General features: G+C 35.7%; 1 protein-coding gene across 1 annotated transcript in view; it reads left to right on the forward strand.

Annotated features, from left to right (window-relative positions):
* The first annotated feature begins 9,482 nt into the window (after positions 1-9,482).
* Positions 9,483-22,312, forward strand: part of LOC126237688 (esterase FE4-like) — a 143,707-nt gene continuing 130,877 nt past the window's right edge. The window contains exon 1 of the mRNA XM_049947743.1: positions 9,483-9,602. Within this exon, the coding sequence (XP_049803700.1) occupies positions 9,549-9,602 (54 nt within the window). The 5' untranslated portion in view covers positions 9,483-9,548. The remainder of the gene's footprint in view (positions 9,603-22,312) is intronic.

Here is a 22,312-nt window from a genome sequence, read left to right on the forward strand (position 1 = left end):
ATCAAATGAGCTTTTATTTTTAAGAGAATGTATAATTTTCATAATTTCAGAAGGGGAAGTTGGTGATAAATTCATTTGAATTCATTTTATGAAACACTGTTGTGATTTTGCTCTTCAACTGTTTGTCCTTATGCTTTCTACTATATTTAAGAAATGGTTATTAAATGCATTTGCTACCTGTGACTCATCATTTTTAGCCTTCCATTAAGGTCAGTAGTGATGTTGTCTTGTTCTGTGGCTGGTTGTCATGTCTCTTGTTTCACTGCATTCCATATAGACTTCAGTCTGTTGTTGGAAGTACTGATTTCTGACTTTATGTGCATGTTATTTGATTTTTTAATAATCTTTAATTGTAACTTTGAGTAGTTTTTGTAGTGTTCAACTACTGTAGGATCCATACTTGTTCTTGCCAAATGATACATTTCACTTTTTCTTTCATGAGGTACTTTAATCCCTCTAATGATCCATGGTTTTTATATGGCTGTTTAGTGTCCTTTCTGATTAACCTATCCTGAAAGCTATTTTCAAATAATAATATGATTTTATCATGAAATAGATTACATTATATTTTAGCATTTTGTTCATTATAAATTCCATCACATGTCATCTCCTGTGAACTATTCTTAAAAACATTTGTCCTGGAGTCTTTAATTATTCCAACTGATTTCCACTGGTGAATGGCCATACTGTAAAGTGCTATGTTATTTATCTTAAAAAACTGTACATTGTGAACAGAGAGAGCATTTGTTACCGGGTAAACAGTTATTTCTTTTACTTTGAGCTTCATCAAAGAAAACATTATCAATTAGGGTCCCACTGTCTTCACCCACACATGTTGGAAAGTTAATTACTGAGACTAAAGTATGGGATTCAAATTACGTTTCCAGGTCATTTTTCCTACCAGAATCGTTTAGAAAATCTACACTGAATTCACCACAGACTATTAACTGTTTGCTGTTGTCTGACAGATAGCACAATAACAAATCTAGATTTCTCATAAATATTTCAAAATGTCCCATCTGGGATCTCTATACAGCTACAATTAAAAGTGAACTATTTTTCAGCATTAATTCACAAGCACACATCTCCATGTGCTGAACCTTACTTTTGTTTTTGGGAGGTTCTGTTATAATTCCTCTGCAGTACTTGAAAATGCTCATTTACATAGTTTGCTTTATCTGTCTCCCTCATCAGTATGTTATTATGATTTTGTCTCTGCCTGTTTCCTGTTTCATGGCATCCCACATTGCTTTGGTTTTATTCTCTGCATTGTAAATTAAATTGTCATTAAATGACCTTTTCATAGAAATCAGCATCTTCCTATAAATTTTTTTATACAAGTAATAGAAATATAAGATCTCTGGCCCATTATGATCCCTTTTCAAGGCTGATGTATTTGGTTTGGGAGGACTACCTACACTGAAGAGCCAAAGAAACTGGTAAATCTGCCTAATATCGTGTAGGGCACCTGTGAGTGCACAGAAGTGCCACAACACGACATGATGTGGACTCTACTAATGTCTGAAATAGTGCTAGAGGTAACTGATACCATGAGTCCTGCAGAGCTGACTATAAATTGGTAAAGGTACGAGAGGGTGGAGATCTCTTCTGAGCAGCATGTTGCAAGGCATCACTGATATGCTCCATAATGTTCATCTCTGGAGAGTTTGGTGGCCAGTGGATGTGTTTAAACACAGATGAGTGTTCCTGGGGTCACTCTGTAGCAATTCTAGACGTGTGGGGTGTCATAAGTCCATCAGCATGTACAGTGGACAATAATGGATGCTGATGATCAGACAAGATGCTTACTTACATGTCACCTGTCAGTCATATCTAGACATATTAGGGGTCCTATATCACTCCAACTGCACATTCCCCATGCCATTACAGCCTCACCAGCTTGAACAGCACCTGCTAGCATGCAGGATCCATGGATTCATGAGGTTGTCTCTATACAAGTACACGTTCATCCATTCGATACAATTTGAAATGAGACTCGTGCGACTAAACAAGATATATCCAGCCATCAACAGTCCAATGCTGGTATTGACAGGCCCAAGTGAGGTGTAAATCTTTGTGCTGTGTGATCACCAAGGCTACATGAGTGAGACTTTGTCTCTGAAAGCCCATACCGATGATGTTTCATTTAATAGTTAGCACGCTGACACTTGTTGATGGCCCAGCATTGAAATCTGCAGAAATTTGTGTAAGGCTTGCACTTCTGTCACATTGGTCGTTTTTCTTCAGTCATTGTGGTCCTGTTCTTGCAGGATCTTTTTTGGCCACAGTTATGTCAGAGATTTGATGTTTTACCGGATCCCTAATATTCACAGTACACTCATGAAATGATCGTACAGGAAAGTCCGCACTTCATCATTACCTCGGAGATGCTGTGTCCATTGCTCATGTGCTAAGTATAACATCATATTCAAATTCACTTAAATCTCGATAACCTGCCTTTGTAGCAGCAGTAACCCATCTAACAACTGTGCCAGACACTTGTTGCCTTATATAGGCATTGCTGATTGCAGGGCCGCATTCTGTCTGTTTACATATCTTTGTATTTGAATATGCATGCCTATACCAGTTTCTTTGGTACTTCAGTGCTATACCTTCTGTTATTCATTTGGTTTTTTTTTTCCATTGAGCACACATTTTCATGAAGTGTTGTCAAGTCTGTTAAATGTCCTATATCCGTTTCCCCAGTTCTTTCTTTTTCTTTATGACAAGTAATATGTGTGCCATTTGACATGTTAGAATCCATCTTTAAAGTGAAATCTCCTAGGATGTAAGAGCATGTCATCTTCAATTTCATCTACATCATCAATCTTTAAAACCCTCTCCCAAGATCTTATTCAGATTCTCCAGATGTTAACAGAAAACTGAATACTGTCAGCTATCCATGAACATCCACAGATCCTGTAGAAGATCAGGAGCCGAAACATTGATCATGTACTAGAAACTGCAGATGATGTGCCCTAAACTCCGAGACCATTTTGACTTCTATGATAATTCCATGAAAGCCAGCAGACTGAGGTGTTGAGTTTAAATTGTACTCCATTTACAGTCTGTCACCCAGATGCATATCTGTGAGCTTTATATCTTACTTAATTTCTGGTTGCCATTCTCAAATTGAATTCCTTCCATGGTCCCGCTATGCAGTGCCAAGGAACCATGCCATTGCACTTCTTCACCTTGTTGCAACATATGGGTGCTGGAAGACAGCTCCAACCAAGCAATTAACAACTTCACAGCAACTCTCCTGCATTTTACACCCAATGTTTTTCATGTACAGCTTCAATTACAGTGAAGGGAGAACAGATCAGTTTTATTTCATAGCCCATGAAGGACAATTTTCTCTTGCTTTGATGTTAGACATCAAGAGAAAGTCCATTCTTATAACAAATCATCAGTTGTATATGATTGTTTGAATTCTTGCATGCATCTTTTTGCTCCTTGATCTTCTAGGTACTGCCAAACTGCAATGTCCGAAACTCCACAACTTGTGGGAAAGTTTATTCACCATCATGTCTTGTCGATGTCTGGAGCTGACATGACTTACATTTTGTCTGCACATACAAAATGAGAGCGCACCCACTGGGATATTCTACACTTAATAACTACTTAAACTATGTTTTCATTTCTCATCAACATCCTTTGTCAGTTTAGGAGGATAAAAGTGGAACATGTTATTGCAAAGAATCCCATATATCCATTTATTACAGCATAGATCCTCCACAATTAGGCAAATGATGTTGTGTAACTCAACATATTTAACTAATTATGACATCACACAACAACAAAATAAATAATATTGGGTTTATTTTTATTTCTATTATCATGATTTTCCATGCATAAAGTGTTTTAAAACAAAGTGCATTTCTGTTTTTGAAACTAAATCTCTATGAATTAATCCAGTTTAATCAGACAAAGAATTGTTTCATACCTAATATACATCATCAGGAATACTCATGCCTGTTTAGTTGACCAATCCTTCATTCATAACAACCTGTATTCTAGTAAATAATTTCTCTCTTGTGCATTTTATTGCTCTCTTTCCATACATATAGTTTCCTTTTTATAGTGAATAGAATATGAGAAACAGTAGGTCTATTTATCAACATTGTATCAAAGTTACTCAAGTACAATTGTCTTTTTGTGCTTTTACATCATTAATAGAAAGAGTGTAAGTTTCTCAAACTTATTGATGTAAATAATAATAATAATAATAATAATAATAATAATAATAAAATATTAGTTTCATCTTTGCCTTAAGAAGTTACAAACTGATATTTTAAACTAGAACCTCTTTACAGCTTCAAATATGATTTGTGGTAAGTCAACATGTATGGAAATGTGAATATAAAGAATCACCAGTGCCCAGGTATATCTATTATAGTATAGATATTTTGGAGAACACAGCAACAACATGACAAACTGTCACTGTACAGCTTCATATCGCTTTAAGGGCTGTACTCACACCTTATTCTATGGGCAGATAGTCAGTGAATAATTTCGAATCTCTTTGATGTAGATGTCAGTCACCTCAACCCCCTACATAAAAGAAACAGTACACATCATTCCTCCTATCGATTTTCCTGATGTAGGCATAAGCCATTCCTTCCACAGGTTCATCTACCCTTTAATCTCCAACACTTACCAAAAATCAGGCACATCTCATCTTAAATCTTTAACAGTATGCACAGACTCTGATCCCTTTTCTTTATACATTGTAATGGTGAAGTTTTGCCATATTATTGTAGTACCTCAAGAATTTCAGTGTAAATTGTAGAGACACTCGGCTTTCCACCATATCGAACACCTGATATTTTAAGTATGAGGGTGAAAGAGTGTAGATGTGTCTACCTCGCCACCAGTTTCCATGTGTGCAGGATGGATGTGTATCGGGAGAATATGGTAATAGTGATGGGCAATCGGTGCGGACAAGTGGTCGCCGCACTCATCACAGAAGTTACATGCCCAGCACTAGGAGCAAACGCGTCTTACTCTGTGATGGTGCTATGTCAGTCATTATCGTGAACAGTTGAATTGTGTAAAAGAAAAGAAGAGACACTACTTGTACTTACTTACTTACTGACTCTCCAGAATTGGGGATGGTAGACTTACGAGAACCTTGAGTGATTTTTGGAACTGTATTTATTGCAAAAATACATAATAGTTTCTGATGGACTGTGAATCATTGTGCTTACAAAATGTGATTCATTTATGTGAAAACTGTTATGTGGTGTTCTGCTTGTGGAAGTGAAATATAGTAGGATTGATTTAAAGGTATCTTGAGTGTACGCAATCATTTTAAGAGTAGAGAAAATTCCTCCAAATAGCATCATATCTTTGGAGAAGAAGTTTGGCAGATCGTGGCAGGTGCCTATCCTGAAAAGAAGATCAGCAAAGCACCTCCAAGTAAGTCCAGTTTGCACACCAGCACCACATAGCTTCCTCTAGTTGCCAGAAACTGCCAGAATATATCACCTATACTGAGTTGTTCCAAAAGTGTTACATAGCACCTCCTTTTATAACTTCAACCTATAAGTTGCTTATGCATAAACACTATTTGTTAATCACTTGTATCCCAGGATCTACTCACAGCTACTGAATTATATGAGTTATCTTTTTGTATTACCACATTGTTTACTTTCTACGCACACTAAAAGAATCCAACAGGAGAACAGTTTAATGATAACATACTCAATTTTTCACTTCTTGAGATTTATACCTGCACATACATCGAAAGCATCTTCTCATGTTCTATTGAGAATAAGTTTATTTTGCTCTTACTTCTCCATGATTATAAGGTGTGACACATCTGCTAACATCTCATGGACTCAACCATTTCAGTTTGAAAGAGATAATAAATTTTTAAATATTGCTTTTTTGTCACATTTATTCAAATCATTTATATACTAGTATTATCTCTTCAGTGATAACTTGACCCTCCTACATTATATTTGCTGCTCATCTGTTAATCAAAATGTGACTACCACCCCTGTTCAACATCAGCATCCAATAACCACTCACAGATGGCACATGGTAGCACTAGCAGTGGTGGACATATAAAGCATTTCTGGGGGACACTGTAAACATTGCAGTTGCTGTCGTAATGTAGAAATGAAGTGCATTATCTGACATCCAAAAGGGCACCATTATTGGATTTTTGGCCAAGGGTGAAAGCATTTCAGAAATGGCGAAGTTTACAAACTATTCGCTTGCTGCTGTGGTTAAAGTATACTGTATGTAGCAAAACGGCAGTATCCAAATCCTGCACTGAGACCACTGTGCTGCACTGTGGGCCATAGATGATGACAAGGGTAAATGGTGGCTATGGAGATGTGTATAGGCAAATAGGTGTGCAACAGTTGAGCAACGGATTGCCCAGATGAACCAAGGGACTACCAACGTGTCTCCTTAACAACTGTTCAGTGAATGTTATTGTGTATGGGCCTCTGTAGCAGGCGATGAGTGACATTTTATGCTCCATTGGAATGAAATGTCTGAAAGCAAACACTCAGCAAATATTGTCAGAAGGGTCCAAATTAGAGCAGGGAGCATTATGGTCTTAGGAATGTTTTTGTGAAATTGCCTGGGTGATCTCATTATTCTAGAAGCACAATGGATTGACACAACTATGCATCTATTCTTGAGAATCATGCAGTTTTTTCTAAGCATGAAGACATCGACCAGCAATACTATGCAAAGGGTCGCACAGCTTGAAGTTTACATGCATGGTGAAAGACTACCACAATGAGTTTACCATACTGTCGCTCCCTAGGTTTAAACCTAATTGAGAATCTATGTTATCGCCTCAATTGGGCTGTTCACACCATGGATCCTCAATTAAGAAACTGAGCACACCTGATCATAGTACTGGATTTTGCATGGCTCCACATCCCTGTTGCTACCTTCAAGGACCTCACTGACTCTCTTCCTGCCTTCCTTGCAGTGCAGAGCACTGCAAAAGGTGGCTATTCACTCTTTTCACATTAATATGACTGGACACTGTATGTTGATCCATCACACTTACCTTCACTTAGGGAATGGTTTCCATTCAAGTGCTTCCTCCTGTTTTCTAACATGGCTAACATATGTATTAGAAGCAGATATATTGTCTGTGTCAGTTAACTGTATGTGTGTCTCGTTGTTGTAGATGTGTTATTGCCTCACGCTATCCTACAATGGTAAAATTTAATTACCTTGATGTGGTCTGTGGAAAAGAAGGGTTTCAGTAATAGAAATGAATGAATGTGGAAATGGGAATGATACAATAGGTACTCCAGTCAGTGGAATAAGAAAAAGAAAACTAAAAAATGAGTATGAGCAAGGGAAGAAATAAGATGAGACCTCCAAAGAAAGAATCCCATACCATCCCCCATACCAGTATCCCTCCCTGATGTGTTCTTCAACGAGATGCCAGATTATGAAGTATGGTTGTTGGCATATGCTACAGAACAGACCTGTCTCAGCTTCACCCATACAGGACCCAAAAATTGATCCTAATGTACCCTTATTGTAAGAATGATGGTATGAAGTAACAACACATTCACAATTCATCAAGCTGTCATCATAACAAGGAAGTCTTTCTATTAACACTCAAAAACTGTACAAAATAGCAGTAACTACTTGTGGTAGTCTCTAATGTGCATTTCTTCTTGTGATTCTAAAATCTCTGAATAGACTGAAATACTGACCAAAAAACACCATGTGCTCCTAGGTACAACTCTCTTGCCTACAGTCATGGACTATTAGGTGTTAATCAGCCTCTTCGGCAGGACTGTTATTTTCCGATATAATAATCTGAAACAGGATCCAATTTGCAAAATATTCTCTCTGCACCATCTCAAATAACTTTCTACTTCCCATCCAATTTCTGCCACATCACAGGTGGAGCATATACTCCATCTGAACCAATTTTCTTCATTTATGATTGTTATCCCTTTGACTACTCACACTGTAAGTTTTGTACTAGGCAGAATCTTAACATTACCTGCAAAACATACTCCAGAAAATAGAAAGCTACCTACAAAGCAATATATCTTGTATACCAACTTACGTCCATTCACTGCCAAGATATTATATTGTTATGGCAACTACCAAATAGTAAATGTGGATTAAGAAAGGTAGACAGAAAGTAAACACTGACAATCCTCAGTATCCTATTGCAGAGCACTCTCTGTAAACATGATAGTTGTGGCTTTCGAGCCTGCTTTACTAATCATGCCAGATGGATTCTGTTTCCCACTATAAGTTCCTCAGAACTTTGCCAAAGTGAACCTGCTCTTCAACAAGTTCAGTTCTTGTCAAGCCTTGATTTGAAGTATTTTTTCTATTTTTTCCTTCCTTCTTTAATCTTTAATCTGTTTAAAATTATATAATGTATTGAACTATTGTGGTTTTTACAAGTATATTTAACATTTATATCTGTGAGGTCAGTGAGAATAGATAAAAATTTTGAGATCTTTTCTGAAGGTATTTGTCTGGAATATAGCTTTGTATGCAGGTGAAATGTGGACATTCAATAGTTCAAACAAGAAGAGAATAGCAGGTTTTGGAATTTAGTGCAAGAGAAAAATACTGAACATTAAATGGGTAAATCACATAACTAATTAGGAGGCACTGAATAGAACTGAGAAGAAAAGAAACTCCTAGCACAGTTTGACTAAAAGAATGAATTAATTGATAGGACACATTCTGAGGCAGGAAGTAGTCATCAATTTGGTCCTGTAGGGAAGTATTGGGGCTAAAAATTTTAGAGGAAGACCAAGAGGTGAATAGAGTAAGCAGGTTCAAATGGATGTAGGTTGAAAAAGTTATTGAGAGATGCTGAGATGAAGAGGTTTGCACAGGATAGAGTAGCACAGTGACCTATATTAAGCCAGTCATCAGTTTGAAGACTTTGGAATGAAGACCACAACAACAAATATCTGTGAATCAATAATTTTCTCTTATCCACTTTGATCCTTCAATGGAAAACAACTGCTGCTTACACAAAGTTAGAGAATGGTGTGAAATGCAACTTATCTCCCTGGGCCTCTTAATCTAAAGGGATATTCCAACTTCTTCTGAGACGTTTGTAGTACTCTGCACAAAGAGAAAGTAAAATAGATTATAATTGTCTTTTATAAGAAGGGACGCTATACAATTTAATTGTGCATGACATTCATTAATGCAAATAGTGGTATGTTTCATGTATTGACTCTTTGAATTACTTGCAATTCAAATAGATCATAAAAATGTAATAATATTGCAAATGTAATGTAGTTTGTGTTTGACAAATGACTACTTTGTAATCTGCTGTGCAGATAAACTGATAAATTGATAACTGTTTGTAAAAACCTTATGCAAACTTTAGAAGCACTGATAATCTCCAGAAGCACTATCCTGTAATTACGGCTTAAGAATCTTATCATACTGAAGTACTGATATGGCATCTGTAGCTATACTGGTATATAAAATCTACTGCTGTGTATGCTATATCAAATTAGATAACAATTTCTGTATAGTTTCACAGGATCTGTTACATCAACAGTATAGAAATGGTTTCTAAACATAGTCTCTTTACAATAATATTACTTTTCCAGCAATCTTTGGTAGGTCTGAAAAATGTAAATATGTACAGTAAGAAAGTGGTATCAGGAGCTTGCCAAAAAGCAATTTACACACACAGTGATGTACAGTTGCCATTGCTTTAGTACCCCTAAACCTACATGTGTGAGATCATGTTTGAATTTATTTACATAGTAGCCATCCAAAAACCAAACTTAAGATTGTTAAGAAGTTGCTGTCTGAAATGTGAGTCTGTTCTGTATTCTTATTTATAGATGTTAAAGAAGTATTGAAAGGACACAAGACAAAAAACTAAAAAAAAAATTATAAGTGTGTTTGAATTGTTCATTGATTGGCTACTTTCTTTCTCTCTCTCTCTCTCTCTCTCTCTCTCTCTCTCTCTCTCTCTCTCTTATTAGAAACAAAAATATCTATAAATCTTTTAGTAATATACCTTTTAAGCTTTTAGCATTCTATGAGATGATTACAGCATTGAAACAAATGTTCTTAAATACACCTTTGTAAGATGTTTGATTATTTACTTAACACAATATTTTATTAACTTCTTTCTGAAGAAATATTTCATCCACTATTCACTGCTCCAGAAGACCATTCCATAAGACAACAGAGCACAAAAAACATCCAAAATAATCCAACATCATAACCAGAGGTAAACACATTGAAAGATACTTCTAATATTGAAACCTGCTCAACTGAGCCTCTTTGTTAGTTTTCAACATGTTGACTCCATTTTAACTCATCATACATTTGGAACCCAAGAAATATTACACAGTATTTCATTTTATGGATTACCATTGATGTCTGCATCTACTAATAATAGGTTGTTTTTGTTTGTTTGAAATTGCATAACATGAACCTTTGTCTTATTAAGACTTAATCCATTTCCTGTGAACCAGTCAAATTACTTTATTTATTTAATTGTCCATGAGTTCTTGTGGGTACATAGAATGTATAGTAAGAGGTAGAACATCAATTAACACAGTACTGTTTCTATCATTATAAAATATCATTCATTACTTATGGTTTCAATACAGATTATTGGTATATTACTAATGTTATTCATTCAGAGGTTACAATGCTATTATGGTTTCAATGCATAATACTGGTATATTATTATTATTTACAAAAGAACTCTTTCAGGCTATAGAAGGGGTAGTCAGTCAGATGTGCCTTCACTGCAGCTTTGAATCCTGCAGTGCTGTTTATTGACTATATGTTATTTGGTAATGTTCTAAATATCTTTCCTTCCAAGATACACAACTAATATTTAGCAGAGCTTAATTTTGTTTGGTGCTTATAGAGACCAATTTTTTGCATTATATTGTAGGATTGTATATATTCATTTTTGAGGAAGAGTGCAGGATTATCAGTCACATTCTGCATTATGAATACTATGGTTTCGTATACACGCAGCACGAGAATGGAAGGATTTGCAGGTTTTGGAGACTGGTTTGCAAGATTTTTTGTGTGTGGTACCTTCTATGATTCCTCTTTGCATTCTGAATTACTTAATGCTGTTTGGGGAAGCTCCCCTGGAAATGACTCCATACTTCAGGAGTAACTGGATATTTGCATAGTACACACTTTTTAGTCAGTCTTTGCTGCAGCAGCTCTCAAGGATCCTCATCACACAGCAGGATGTGCTCAACTGTTTTACGAGTCTCTCAGTATAAGTTCCACACCTAACATTTTCTTGAATCAAAGTGGGAAAATTTATCAAGTCAACCCTGTTTACAACTTTCTTTGAAACTAGATATTATAATCTACCAGACCTTTTCCTTGAGTTTATAGAAGGTAAGTGTTACAGTTTTTTCTTTATTTCTGATTAGCTCATTGTATATGAATAATTTTGTTAAGCTGCCCATTGTCTTTATTATTTTTTCTTGTAGTAAGTTTTCTGTTTTTCTGCTGATGAGAAGGCTTGTGTCATCAGAAACTGGTACACATTTTGACAACATATATTTGACTGTAGGTTATTTACATAGACAGGAACAGCACTGGTCCCACTACTGAATCTTTGGGAACATCAAATTTCATCTCTTGTAATCTGAGTAATTGTTTGCAGTTTTGTTGCATTCAGTGTGTTGTATTTCCACTGTTTGGTTATGTCCTCAGAGATAGGACCTGACCCAGTCATTAGGTATGCCTGAATGCCTAGTTGATCTAATTTCTGTAGTAGTGCTTCATGATGTATAAAACTGAATACTCTTGACAATTCAAGGCATACATCAGTAATGTATTTGCCACTGTACACTTTCTGGTAAATTCCACACAAGAATTCATAGATAGCAGTATTGGCTGAGCAGCTCCTCCTAAACCCATATTGTTCTGTGCACAGAATATGGTATTTTTGCATAAAGCCTGTAAGTCTTCTGTGGAAGACATTGTCTAAATTTTTTGAGGTGCCAAACAATAGAATGGTTGGCCTGTAATTGAGGGGCCCCAGTGGAAAAGAGGCTCATGCCACCTGCATGGTAATTTTGTGATTTTGGTACAGGAAGACAGCTGATGCCATCTAGTATCGTAGGTGGGAACTTATAGCACAGTGGCATGTGCCCGTTCCTTTAAAGAGAGCATATTATATTTGCTGTTATTCAGGACTGACACATTCCCAGTGTAAAAGAGGCCCATGCCAATAGTATCTCTGTCTCTTGTGAGACGATTTGTCTCTTTAGTTAACTTGGTTTCAGAAAGCCAATTAGAAAGCATTTCTCAAATGTTGTTCAAATGCTACCAATATGGCGGCAATAGGTGTTGTTTTACTGTTACTCATGAAAAAAGTGCAATAGTACATGTAAAAATAAGACTTTGTAAATAAAATGAGTAGAAGGATAATGAAAGGAAGAGGTTAAGAAACAATGGAAAAGAATATAAATCCCAAAAAAATAAGATTGTGCCCAAGAAAGTGTTTTGTAGTGCGTGATCCATGCTGCAAAAACTAGTTTCTGCTAATACTCAACAGTGAACAAAGAATAAAAGGAGACAATATTTATTGAGTTTTCTTAGTTTGGAGAGTATAATAAGCAAAATGCTTATTTATTTGGGTTAGTGCAGCCTGCACTGTAGCACTGTACATATTTTTAACATATCTTTCAAAAGTACTAATATTTACTATACATTTTATATAATTTGGCAACTTTTGAATAATTATATTCCCAAGTAGCATGTACCTTTCTGAATTAAACTAGTATTAGCTGGGAGTAAATGAAAATTACATTTTAATCTAGTGTTGTGATTATGTAAGCCACATTTTTTTCTAATACTGTTATCATTTCTGATTGTATTTGTTTTAACATACATTAGCATGTTAAGAATAAACATGCTAGGTAGTGGTAGCACTTTCAGTGTTCTAAATATTTACATCACTGTCTAGTTCTGCTCCTTGTAATAATCCTAAAGGCTCTTTTTTGGATTCTGAGGGTCCCTGAGCTGCTGGTGAATTCCCCTTGAATTTGAGTCTGTATTTTAGGTGTGTAATCAAATATGCACACTAGACAGTTACATCCTTTTAGGGTCCTTAAAAGATAACAGCCTGTATTCAGCTTGACATTAACATGTTCAATAAGTTTGTCTCATTTTAGCTTGCTCTGAATCCAAAATCCGAGAAATTCAGTTAATTCTTTATTAGTGAAGGGTTGTTGGTTGATGGTGATATCTGGGTAATGCTGGGTATTGTTTTGAGGGTTATGGAAATCTAATGCTACTGTTTTTTTTTTTTTTTTTTTTTGTTTATTATAAGCTGATTCATTGCAAATTATTTATAGTTGATTTGAACAGAGCTTACTTTATGTTGTATATCATCATTTTTTGCTGCTTTTACTAATATTGGTGTAGCACCAGCAATTTTTTTACCAGAAAACAGAAGGTGATAATTAATGGTGCCAATGATAGTCCCATTTCTTCTGATTGGGGCACATTAAAGTATGGTGTGCCTCAGGGGTCCATCCTAGGACCTTTGCTTTTCCTTATCTTCATCAATGATCTCCCACTTTGCACAGACACCGAGTGTAAATTTACTCTTTTTGCCGATGACACCACTATTCTGCTTGAAAGTCGAACTAACAGTGACCTAGAAAATAAATGTAATGCTGTACTCGTTGACATCCTACACTGGTTTAAGTGCAATGGACTAACTCTAAACATTCAGAAAACTCAGTATATGCAATTTCACACATCTCAACAAGAAAATGAAGTATGCCACTTAAACTGTGGTAACCAAAATATACTACACTGTGAATCATCTAAGTTCTTGGGCATTCTAATTGATGGCAAGCTGAACTGGTCTGAGCATATCTTAGACCTACATAGAAGGCTCAGTGTGGCAACTTATGCTCTGCGTGTAATCACCCCCATTGGTGATGAGGACGCTACTAAAGCTGCCTACTTTGGTTATTTTTATTCTATCATGTCGTATGGCATAATATTTTGGGGCAACAAGCCTTTAGCCAAAAAAATATTTACTGCACAGAAGAGAGCTGTTAGAATCATGAGTGGTGTTCATCCAAGATATTCTTGCAGAAGTCTGTTTCATAAGTTACAAATATTAACACTTACCTCTCAATTCATATTTTCTTTGATGATTTTTGTTTCCAACAACCTATCTCTTTTTAAAACTAATAGTGAATGTCATGATCATAATACTAGGTCTAAAAATGATCTACACAGGGATCTGAAACATTTAAGTCTTGTTCAGAAAGGTGTTCATTATTCAGCCACAAAAATTTTCAACTCCCTTCCATCAGGTATTAAAGATCACATTAATGTCTTACCTACTTTTAAATGTAAATTGAGAGAATACCTAATGGTAAATTCCTTCTATTCTCTTGATGAGTATCTACAGATAAAGTAATGATTTTTTATACTGATAAAAATTTGTTTGCTATAGATCACATTAACTGTTTAATTTGGAAAATGTACTATATTTCCTTTTTAGGTAATGTTTTATATTACTTGAGCTATACCTTTGATTTGATTTTAACCTACAAACTTATTCGTAATCTTATGGTACATTTTTGTCATTTTATATATGTGTATTATTTGTTTAATTTGGAAAATGTACTATATTTCCTTTTTAGGTATTGTTTTATATTACTTGAGCTTTACCTTTGATTTGATTTTAACCTACAAACTTATTCATAATCTTATGGTACATTTTTGTCATTTTATATATGTGTATTATATCTGTTGTATGTAATCATGACTCATTCCACATCCTTGTGATTTATCACAATACGGATTAATGGAATACGAAATAAATAAATAAAATAAATAAAAAAATAAAAATAGAATTATTTTGTGTGATTGAACATGTACATCCAAATCATTGCTATATATTAGGAAAAGAAGAGGTCCTATCACTTACCTTTGAGGTACCCCATAGGTGACTGAGCATTCTTCAGAATCAGAGAATCAGAATTAGAATCAGATGATTATTTGTGGTTTTTCATCTACATGCATAATGCATACTTTTTGCTTGTGGTCACTGAGAAATGAATGAATCCATTCATTTGTTAATCGTCTAATGCCATGGCATTCAAGCTTGTTTAGAAGAGTTCTGTGGTTTACCATGTCAAACGCTTTAGTTATGCATAAAAGTATACATGCTGTTTGCTGTTTTTCATTAATAGCTTTTAAAACAGTGCTGCTTATTAGTTGCCCACTTATATTTGTAAAATAGTTGTTGAAGAAGTTTGCTACTTTCCTTTGGTCTGTCATTTTCTCCTCATTTTGACATAGCTTGATATTGGCATTTCTGGTAATGACATTATTTGTCTGTCATTTCATGACTTTCCACATAGCTTTTGTCTTGTTTGCAGCAGATTATATATAAAAGTAATCTGCCTTCATTTTTGCTTCCTTAGCAGCTCTTTGAGTGTTGTCTTGTATTTTCTGCAGTAAGCATGAAACTGATCACACACTCACTGTGTGTTTATAATAGCTAATACTTTTCTCTCTCTTCTCTCTCTCTTTCTATCTCTCTCTCTCCTTTTTTTCCTTCCTTACAGTGTTATTTCCAGTTGTTATCCAAGACTTGTTTTTGTTATTAGATCTTAGTCTGTGTGTCTCCATTGGGAATGCAGTTTCATAGCAGTTAGTAAATATTTCTACAAATACGTAGGGCTTTTCATATGTACTGCCATGCTCACATACTGCACTCCTTGTTTCCTTAGCTAACAGTTGTCTGAAGGTACTATTTATTTATTTATTTATTCTATTTATCCATCCATTGACAATAAATATTGTATGGATGTTGTCAAGGGTACATGTAAGCCATTTCAAAGAAATGGGACACAAACAATATATAAGTAAAAAGGTACAGAACAAAATAATACGATGAAGTTAATAATAATACAATGAAATTAATATAGCATATATACATCCCTGCTTGTTATTTTAAATGCATAGTCTGTTTTTGTCCTCCCTAAACGGCAAGTCCTTATATACACAACACTGCTTAAGTATATATTTACATCACACAACAGCTGTCCTTTAAGTATGTAAATGTAATGAATGATTAGGTAATGAATGATTAGGTACAGATAGAGTGTTTTCCATTTTGCCTTTATAAATATCATCAGAAAAAATTTATTGACCTACATAGCCATTTACAGAATAAAAACATTGTTCTACAAGAATTTTTTTAAATTCTGATTTAAATTTGTTATCATCTTCTAACTGCCTGATGTTGACTGGCAGTGTATTGTACAGTTTTCCACCTATATGGCTCACATGCCTTTGTGGATTCGTTCTTTTTGTTCGCTGAGTATGGAATGCTGCGCTATTACGGGTATTGTAGTTATGAAAGTCGGCATTTGCTTGAAAATCTGCAAAGTGGGTCCTGACATACAATACACATTTGTATATGTATAATGATGGTATAGTAAGTATTGTAAGCATTTTGAATATGGGTTTGCAGTGTGTCTGTGGATGACTGTGAGTTATTATTCGGATGGCCCTCTTCTGCAACAAAAAAATTTGTTTTAGGCACCCTGTTGTGGAACCGCAAAATATTATTCCGTATGTAACAAGAGACTGAAAATAGCTGAAATATGCCATTCTGGCACCCTCTGAGGTACAAACACTTGCAATAATTCTGAGGGCAAAACAGGCTGAATTAAGTTTCTGTGCAAGTTTTATTACATGGCCATTAAAATTTAAGTTTTCATCCGCATGAATCCCCAGCAATTTTGTGGATGTCACTCTGTCTAAGGCTTTGTCACCCCACACCAGATCAAGATTTACATCTTTTCCCAAACTGCATATAATTTGTTTTATTTACATTCAATGTCAACCTGTTTGCATTGAACGAAGAGTGGATGTAATTTAGTACTTTATCAGCAGTTGTTGGTAGCAATTGCTTTGGTGCACTTATTATCACACTAGTATCATCTGCAAATAATATTGCTTTGGCTGCATCATCTGAGGTGTGAAAATCATTTATATAGACAAGAAACAATATGGGCCCTAGGATGCTGCCTTGTGGTACTCCTATTTCTACATTTTTTGCCTCTGATACTGAATTTATTTTGTGGTTGGAGTAAGTTGATGTCAGTGCTACAACCTGTGTTCTGTTTTTTAGGTATGATTCAAACTATTTTTTTCCTATCCCATGTATACCCAACGCTTCCAATTTTTCTAAAAGAATGTCGTGGTTCACAGTGTCAAAAGCTTTGGAGAGGTCTAAATTTACTCCTACTACACTATAATAGAGTTTTGATTATTTGTTCAGTGTAGCACATTACTGCTGTTTTGGTATTTTTACGTGCTTGGAAGCAATGCTGATTTCTGTTTAGTAAATTATGGTCATTTAGATATTTGTTGATTCGGTGCTTCATCAGTTTTTCTAATATTTTTGAAAATGCTGGGAGGAGAGATATTGGGCGATAATTTTTTACCTTATACTTGTCGCCGTTTTTAAATAATGGCTTCACTTTTGAAATTTTCAGCCTTTCTGTAGAAGCTCCTTCACTGAATGATAAATTGGCTATGTGTGCAAAGGGCTTTGCGATTTGTGGTGCTGTCCTTGTTATGATTGACACAGGCACCTCATCTATGCCAGATGACATTTTGGGTTTCAAGCTTTGTATCACTTCATCCTCATTTGTTGGCTCTACCCTCATCCTACAAGCTGTTTTCAGATATTCAGGTTTTTCTTCATTTGTAAATTTTAAGCTTAATGAAGTTGTTGCATTTATGAAATAATTGATAATATAATTTGGCAAATCTTGTTTATTAATATTGACATTTTTAAAATTTTTGAGGCTAATGTCCTGGTTTTCACAACTCTTCCCCATTTCAGTCTTCACAATACCCCATATGGCTTTTGATTTGTTTTCACACTGTCTTATAAAACTATCATTACTCATGAATTTTGCTTTAGCAATTACTTTTCAGCATACCCTCTTGTAATTCCTGACGTATTCTTTGAATTGTGGGTCTGTGGATGTTTTCATTTTAGAAATTAGTCTCTTTAGAGTTCCACAGGAAGTTTTGATGCCAGCTGTGATCCAAGAACTTGGCTTTGTATTGCCACGTGACCTGATTTTTGACAGCTTTTTTGGAAAACACATTTCAAAATATCCCATGAAAATGGAAGAAAATGTGCTATATGCATCATTTGTATTTGTTAGGGATAGTACTTCTGCCCAAGCCTCATTAGTTAGCATATTTATGAATTCTACACAGTTGCCTGTAGAATAATTTCTTTTATACATGAAGTGTGTTTCTTTTCTCTTTCAGTGGCCTTGAAGGAATTTTGAGGACAAGAGCATTGTGGTCTGATAATCCCAAATCAGTATTTGTTATTTCAACTTCTGTGCATCCTACATTTGAAAATATATTATCAATAAGACTGACTGTATTATTTGTTATTCTTTTGGGTGTGTGTATGTGTGGAAGCAGGTTGAAACTACATTCAGATTTAGGAACTGGTCTTTTGGCCTACTTTCACTCATAAGATTAATATTGAAGTCACCATACACAACTACAGTGGCTCTATCGGTGAATGGAGTGTTAAGCAATATTTCTAATTGGTTAAAGAATATGTCTGCATCATCAGTAGGTGGTCTGTGTATTGCTATGACTATGACTTTTTCCTGTATTTCATTCAACTGCACAGCTGCTGCTTCAAAATGATTTTCCACACTTCTTTTATAGCTGATAATTAGTTTGGTAAATATACATACACCTCCATTTTTTGTATTTTTTCTACGATATTGGCTTGCCAACTTAAATGGATAAATATTAATGCTACTTAGTTCAAAACTTCTGCACCAGTGCTCCACAATGCACAAGCAGTCAATATTTGCATTGTTCATAGCTACCTCAAGTTCTAATGATTTATTTCTAAGACACTGAATGTTTAAGCTTAGAATCTGCAGGTGATGAGGATGAGAACTGGTTACATTTGTATTTACATTTTGTGGTGTCATATTCCGTTCCTTGCCCTGGCGAGGTACTTATATTTTGTTCACTTAGGATTAGCTCTTCTTTAACTACTTCTGTTTGCATGTGGTTTTTGGCATTGTATGAAGGAATATACTGCCCATTATGTTCACTCTATACTGTATGAACGGTTCCAACATGGAAGTCATTATTTTCTGAATTTAAAAATATTGGTACATATGATTTTTGTAATTCTAGACAGAAAGTTTATAGCCTGTAAGCTTTGCATTGCAAGGTTGGTCATCAAATTCTGTTACGATCTGTGTTTTCCTGGAAATTTACATTAAAATTACCACATACCATTAGATTTTTCTTGTTAGTTTTAAGTTTACTGAGTGCACTGTCTAGTTTCCATAGGAATATACATAAGTCCACACTTAGGCTTCTGTATGGATGAATTATAATTGCTTTTAGTTAAATTATTTCTGTAGCTGAAATTTCTATCTGAGTGTATCTAAGAATTTTAAGCAGCAATATTTCATGTTTCTTCTAACAAAATGCATGACCCATCAAGGGCAGAGAATATTCTATCAGATATTAGCAGAGTTATCCCTTGTAAGTTTGACTTTGTACCCTTGGTTAGTAGATATATGTCATCAGAGAATATTACAAATTGTGAACTGTCCTTTATAGTCACTGGAAGTACTGTGAACAGACTCATATAAATGTAAAAGTTACATGCTACCAAGTTTTTTGGAGCCACTAGTTCCTTTGTAGTGGATCTGTCTCATCCTGGGGACTGAGTGGACTACCCTTTCTTTTTAGCCTGCACCAACCTATCCCTCTCTTCTCTTTGATGAAGGTATTATTCATTATGAAAACTAGTTCATACTCATACTTTTATATTTTTCTTTCATACTCATAGTTTTATATTTCTCTGACACACGTTTCATATACTGAAGGTAAGTGATGTCTAGCAGTTCTGGTACAAAGTCACTGGATGATCAATTATGTTTATTAATACCAATAAATACATAAAAATGACCTACTGAGAATCTCTACCAACTCAAAAGAAAATTAAAAATAAAGTATTTGCTTATTTAAAAATATTTCACTCTCAGTTGTCTTATAAAAATATCTTATTTATTCAGACGTAGTGAACAATAAGAATACTTTTTAAAGTATGAGTTATGTTTGTTTAAATTAGGTTAGGTTTATAACTGCTACTGCTGAAGCACTGCTTTTGTGATTTGCATGTGACTGCTGAGCACCCACAACTATTGGCTACCTGCAGACACCATAATAGGAGCACTCATCCATGTTTCTGTTTAAGTGTGGTTATTTAAAATGCCTCCATCAGTTGAAAATCCAAGCAAGGGTGAAATATATCTTGTGACTTATTTTCTTTGTGAGAAACATGCACAGTGATTTATTTTCCGTGTGCAAATGATATGAAAGCAATGAAGCTCACCAACAGATAAATGAATTATGAAGAAAACACTATGTGTAATGGAATAGGAAGGAAATGTATTACAGCATTTATAAATGACTGCACTGGTGTTTATGACAATGTGGAAGACAATCTTTCATCACCAAAACTTGGTTTAGAAACTTGGTGCAAAAAGTCCAGAATACAGAAGTTCTATTATTTGACCATTACCTAATCAGCTTCCTGGAAATTCAAGAAATGTTCTTTATGAAATGCTTACAGAATGCTTACACTATCAGATATTGTGTCCATGCTAACTACCAGAAATACTGTCTGAGATGCACACAAGGAATAGAGTAGCTAGAGATTTAAATTGACATGAGTGGTACAATAATAAACAAATTAAAATTTGAATTTGATTAGTCACTGGAGGTAATCATGTATGGCTCATGTAATACCAGAATTAAAAGAGCTATCCAAGAAAAGGATGTATGTAATGCCACCAAATAAAAAGAACTTCAAGCAGACAATACCAATAATGCTCAATACAAGGATTTTTTCCTTCATCACAGTGCCTATCTATATACAGTACAATAAACACAAGATTTCATCTCATCCTACAGTTGGAAAAACCATTATCACCTTTCAACAATGTAGGAAAAGACAAATTGCTACATACCGTAAAGAAGAAACATAAGTTGCACACAGGCACAATTAAGACACTTACATAAAGTTTTCAGCCACATCATTCATCAGCAAAAAGGAAACACACACCAGTCATACACACAAGCAAGTGCACCTCATGCACACATGACTGCCAACCCCACCAACTTGGGCCAGAATGCAACTATCTCATGGGAGCAAGCAGCAATCTGGAGGGGATGGGGAAGGTGAAGGAGAAGGGATAGTAGTGTATGGGTGGGGAGAGTGAACACTGAAGGGTGTGCAGGACTCGAATGCCAATAGGCACAATGTCAGGAGGTTGTGAGCAAGGAGGTGGGGAGAAAAGGAGTGAAGGAGATGAGCAGGGAAAGATAGGTGGGTACACTGGAAGAAGTGCAAAAAATGGGGTGGGAGATGTGAATGGGGAGGAGATGCTAGGAGAGTGAAGGGTGTGGGGACAGTACGTTACCGTATGTTGAGGCCAGCATAATTACAGGAGCAGACAATGTGTTCTAAGGGTAACTCCCACCTGAGCAATTCAGAAAAGCTAGTGGTGCAGGGAAGGATCCAGATGGCTCTGGTAGTGAAGCAGTCATTGAAATCAAGTATGTTTTTTTCAGCTGCATGTTGTGCCACAGGGTGATCTGCTTTGCTCTTGTCCACTATTTACTGTAGGCCATTCATGCTGGTGAACAGCTGGTTTGTATTCATATCAATATAAAAAGCAGTGCAATGATTGCAGCAGAGCTGGTAAGTGATATGGCTCCATTTACAGGTGGCCTGGACCTTCAAGGGGTAGGATAAACCTGTGACAGGACTGGAATAGGAAGTGCTAAGTGGGTGGATTGGGCAGGTCTTGCACCTGAGTGTTCCACAAGGATATGATCCCTGTGGCAAGGGGTTGGGATTGGAAATGGCATAGGAGTGGACTAGGATTTTGTGGAGGTTGGGTGGGTGACAGAACACCACTTTAGGAGGAGTGGATAGTATCTTGGGTAGGATGACCCTCATTTCAGGGTGTGATGATAGGTAATCAAAGCCTTGGCGAAGGATGTGGTTCAGTTGTTCCATTCTGAGGTAGTACTGGGTGGTGAAGAGGACACTCCTTTATGGCTGGTTCTTGGGGGTGATGGGAGGACTAGAGATGTGCGGAGAAATGACATGGGAGATCTGTTTGTGGACCAGGTCTGAGGGGTAGTGTGTGTCTGTGAAGGCCTTGGTGAGACCCTCATTGTACCAAGCAAGGTAGTTTTTGTC

This window comes from Schistocerca nitens, chromosome 1 (assembly GCF_023898315.1).
Source record: "Schistocerca nitens isolate TAMUIC-IGC-003100 chromosome 1, iqSchNite1.1, whole genome shotgun sequence".
Classification (NCBI taxonomy): Eukaryota; Metazoa; Arthropoda; class Insecta; order Orthoptera; family Acrididae; genus Schistocerca; species Schistocerca nitens.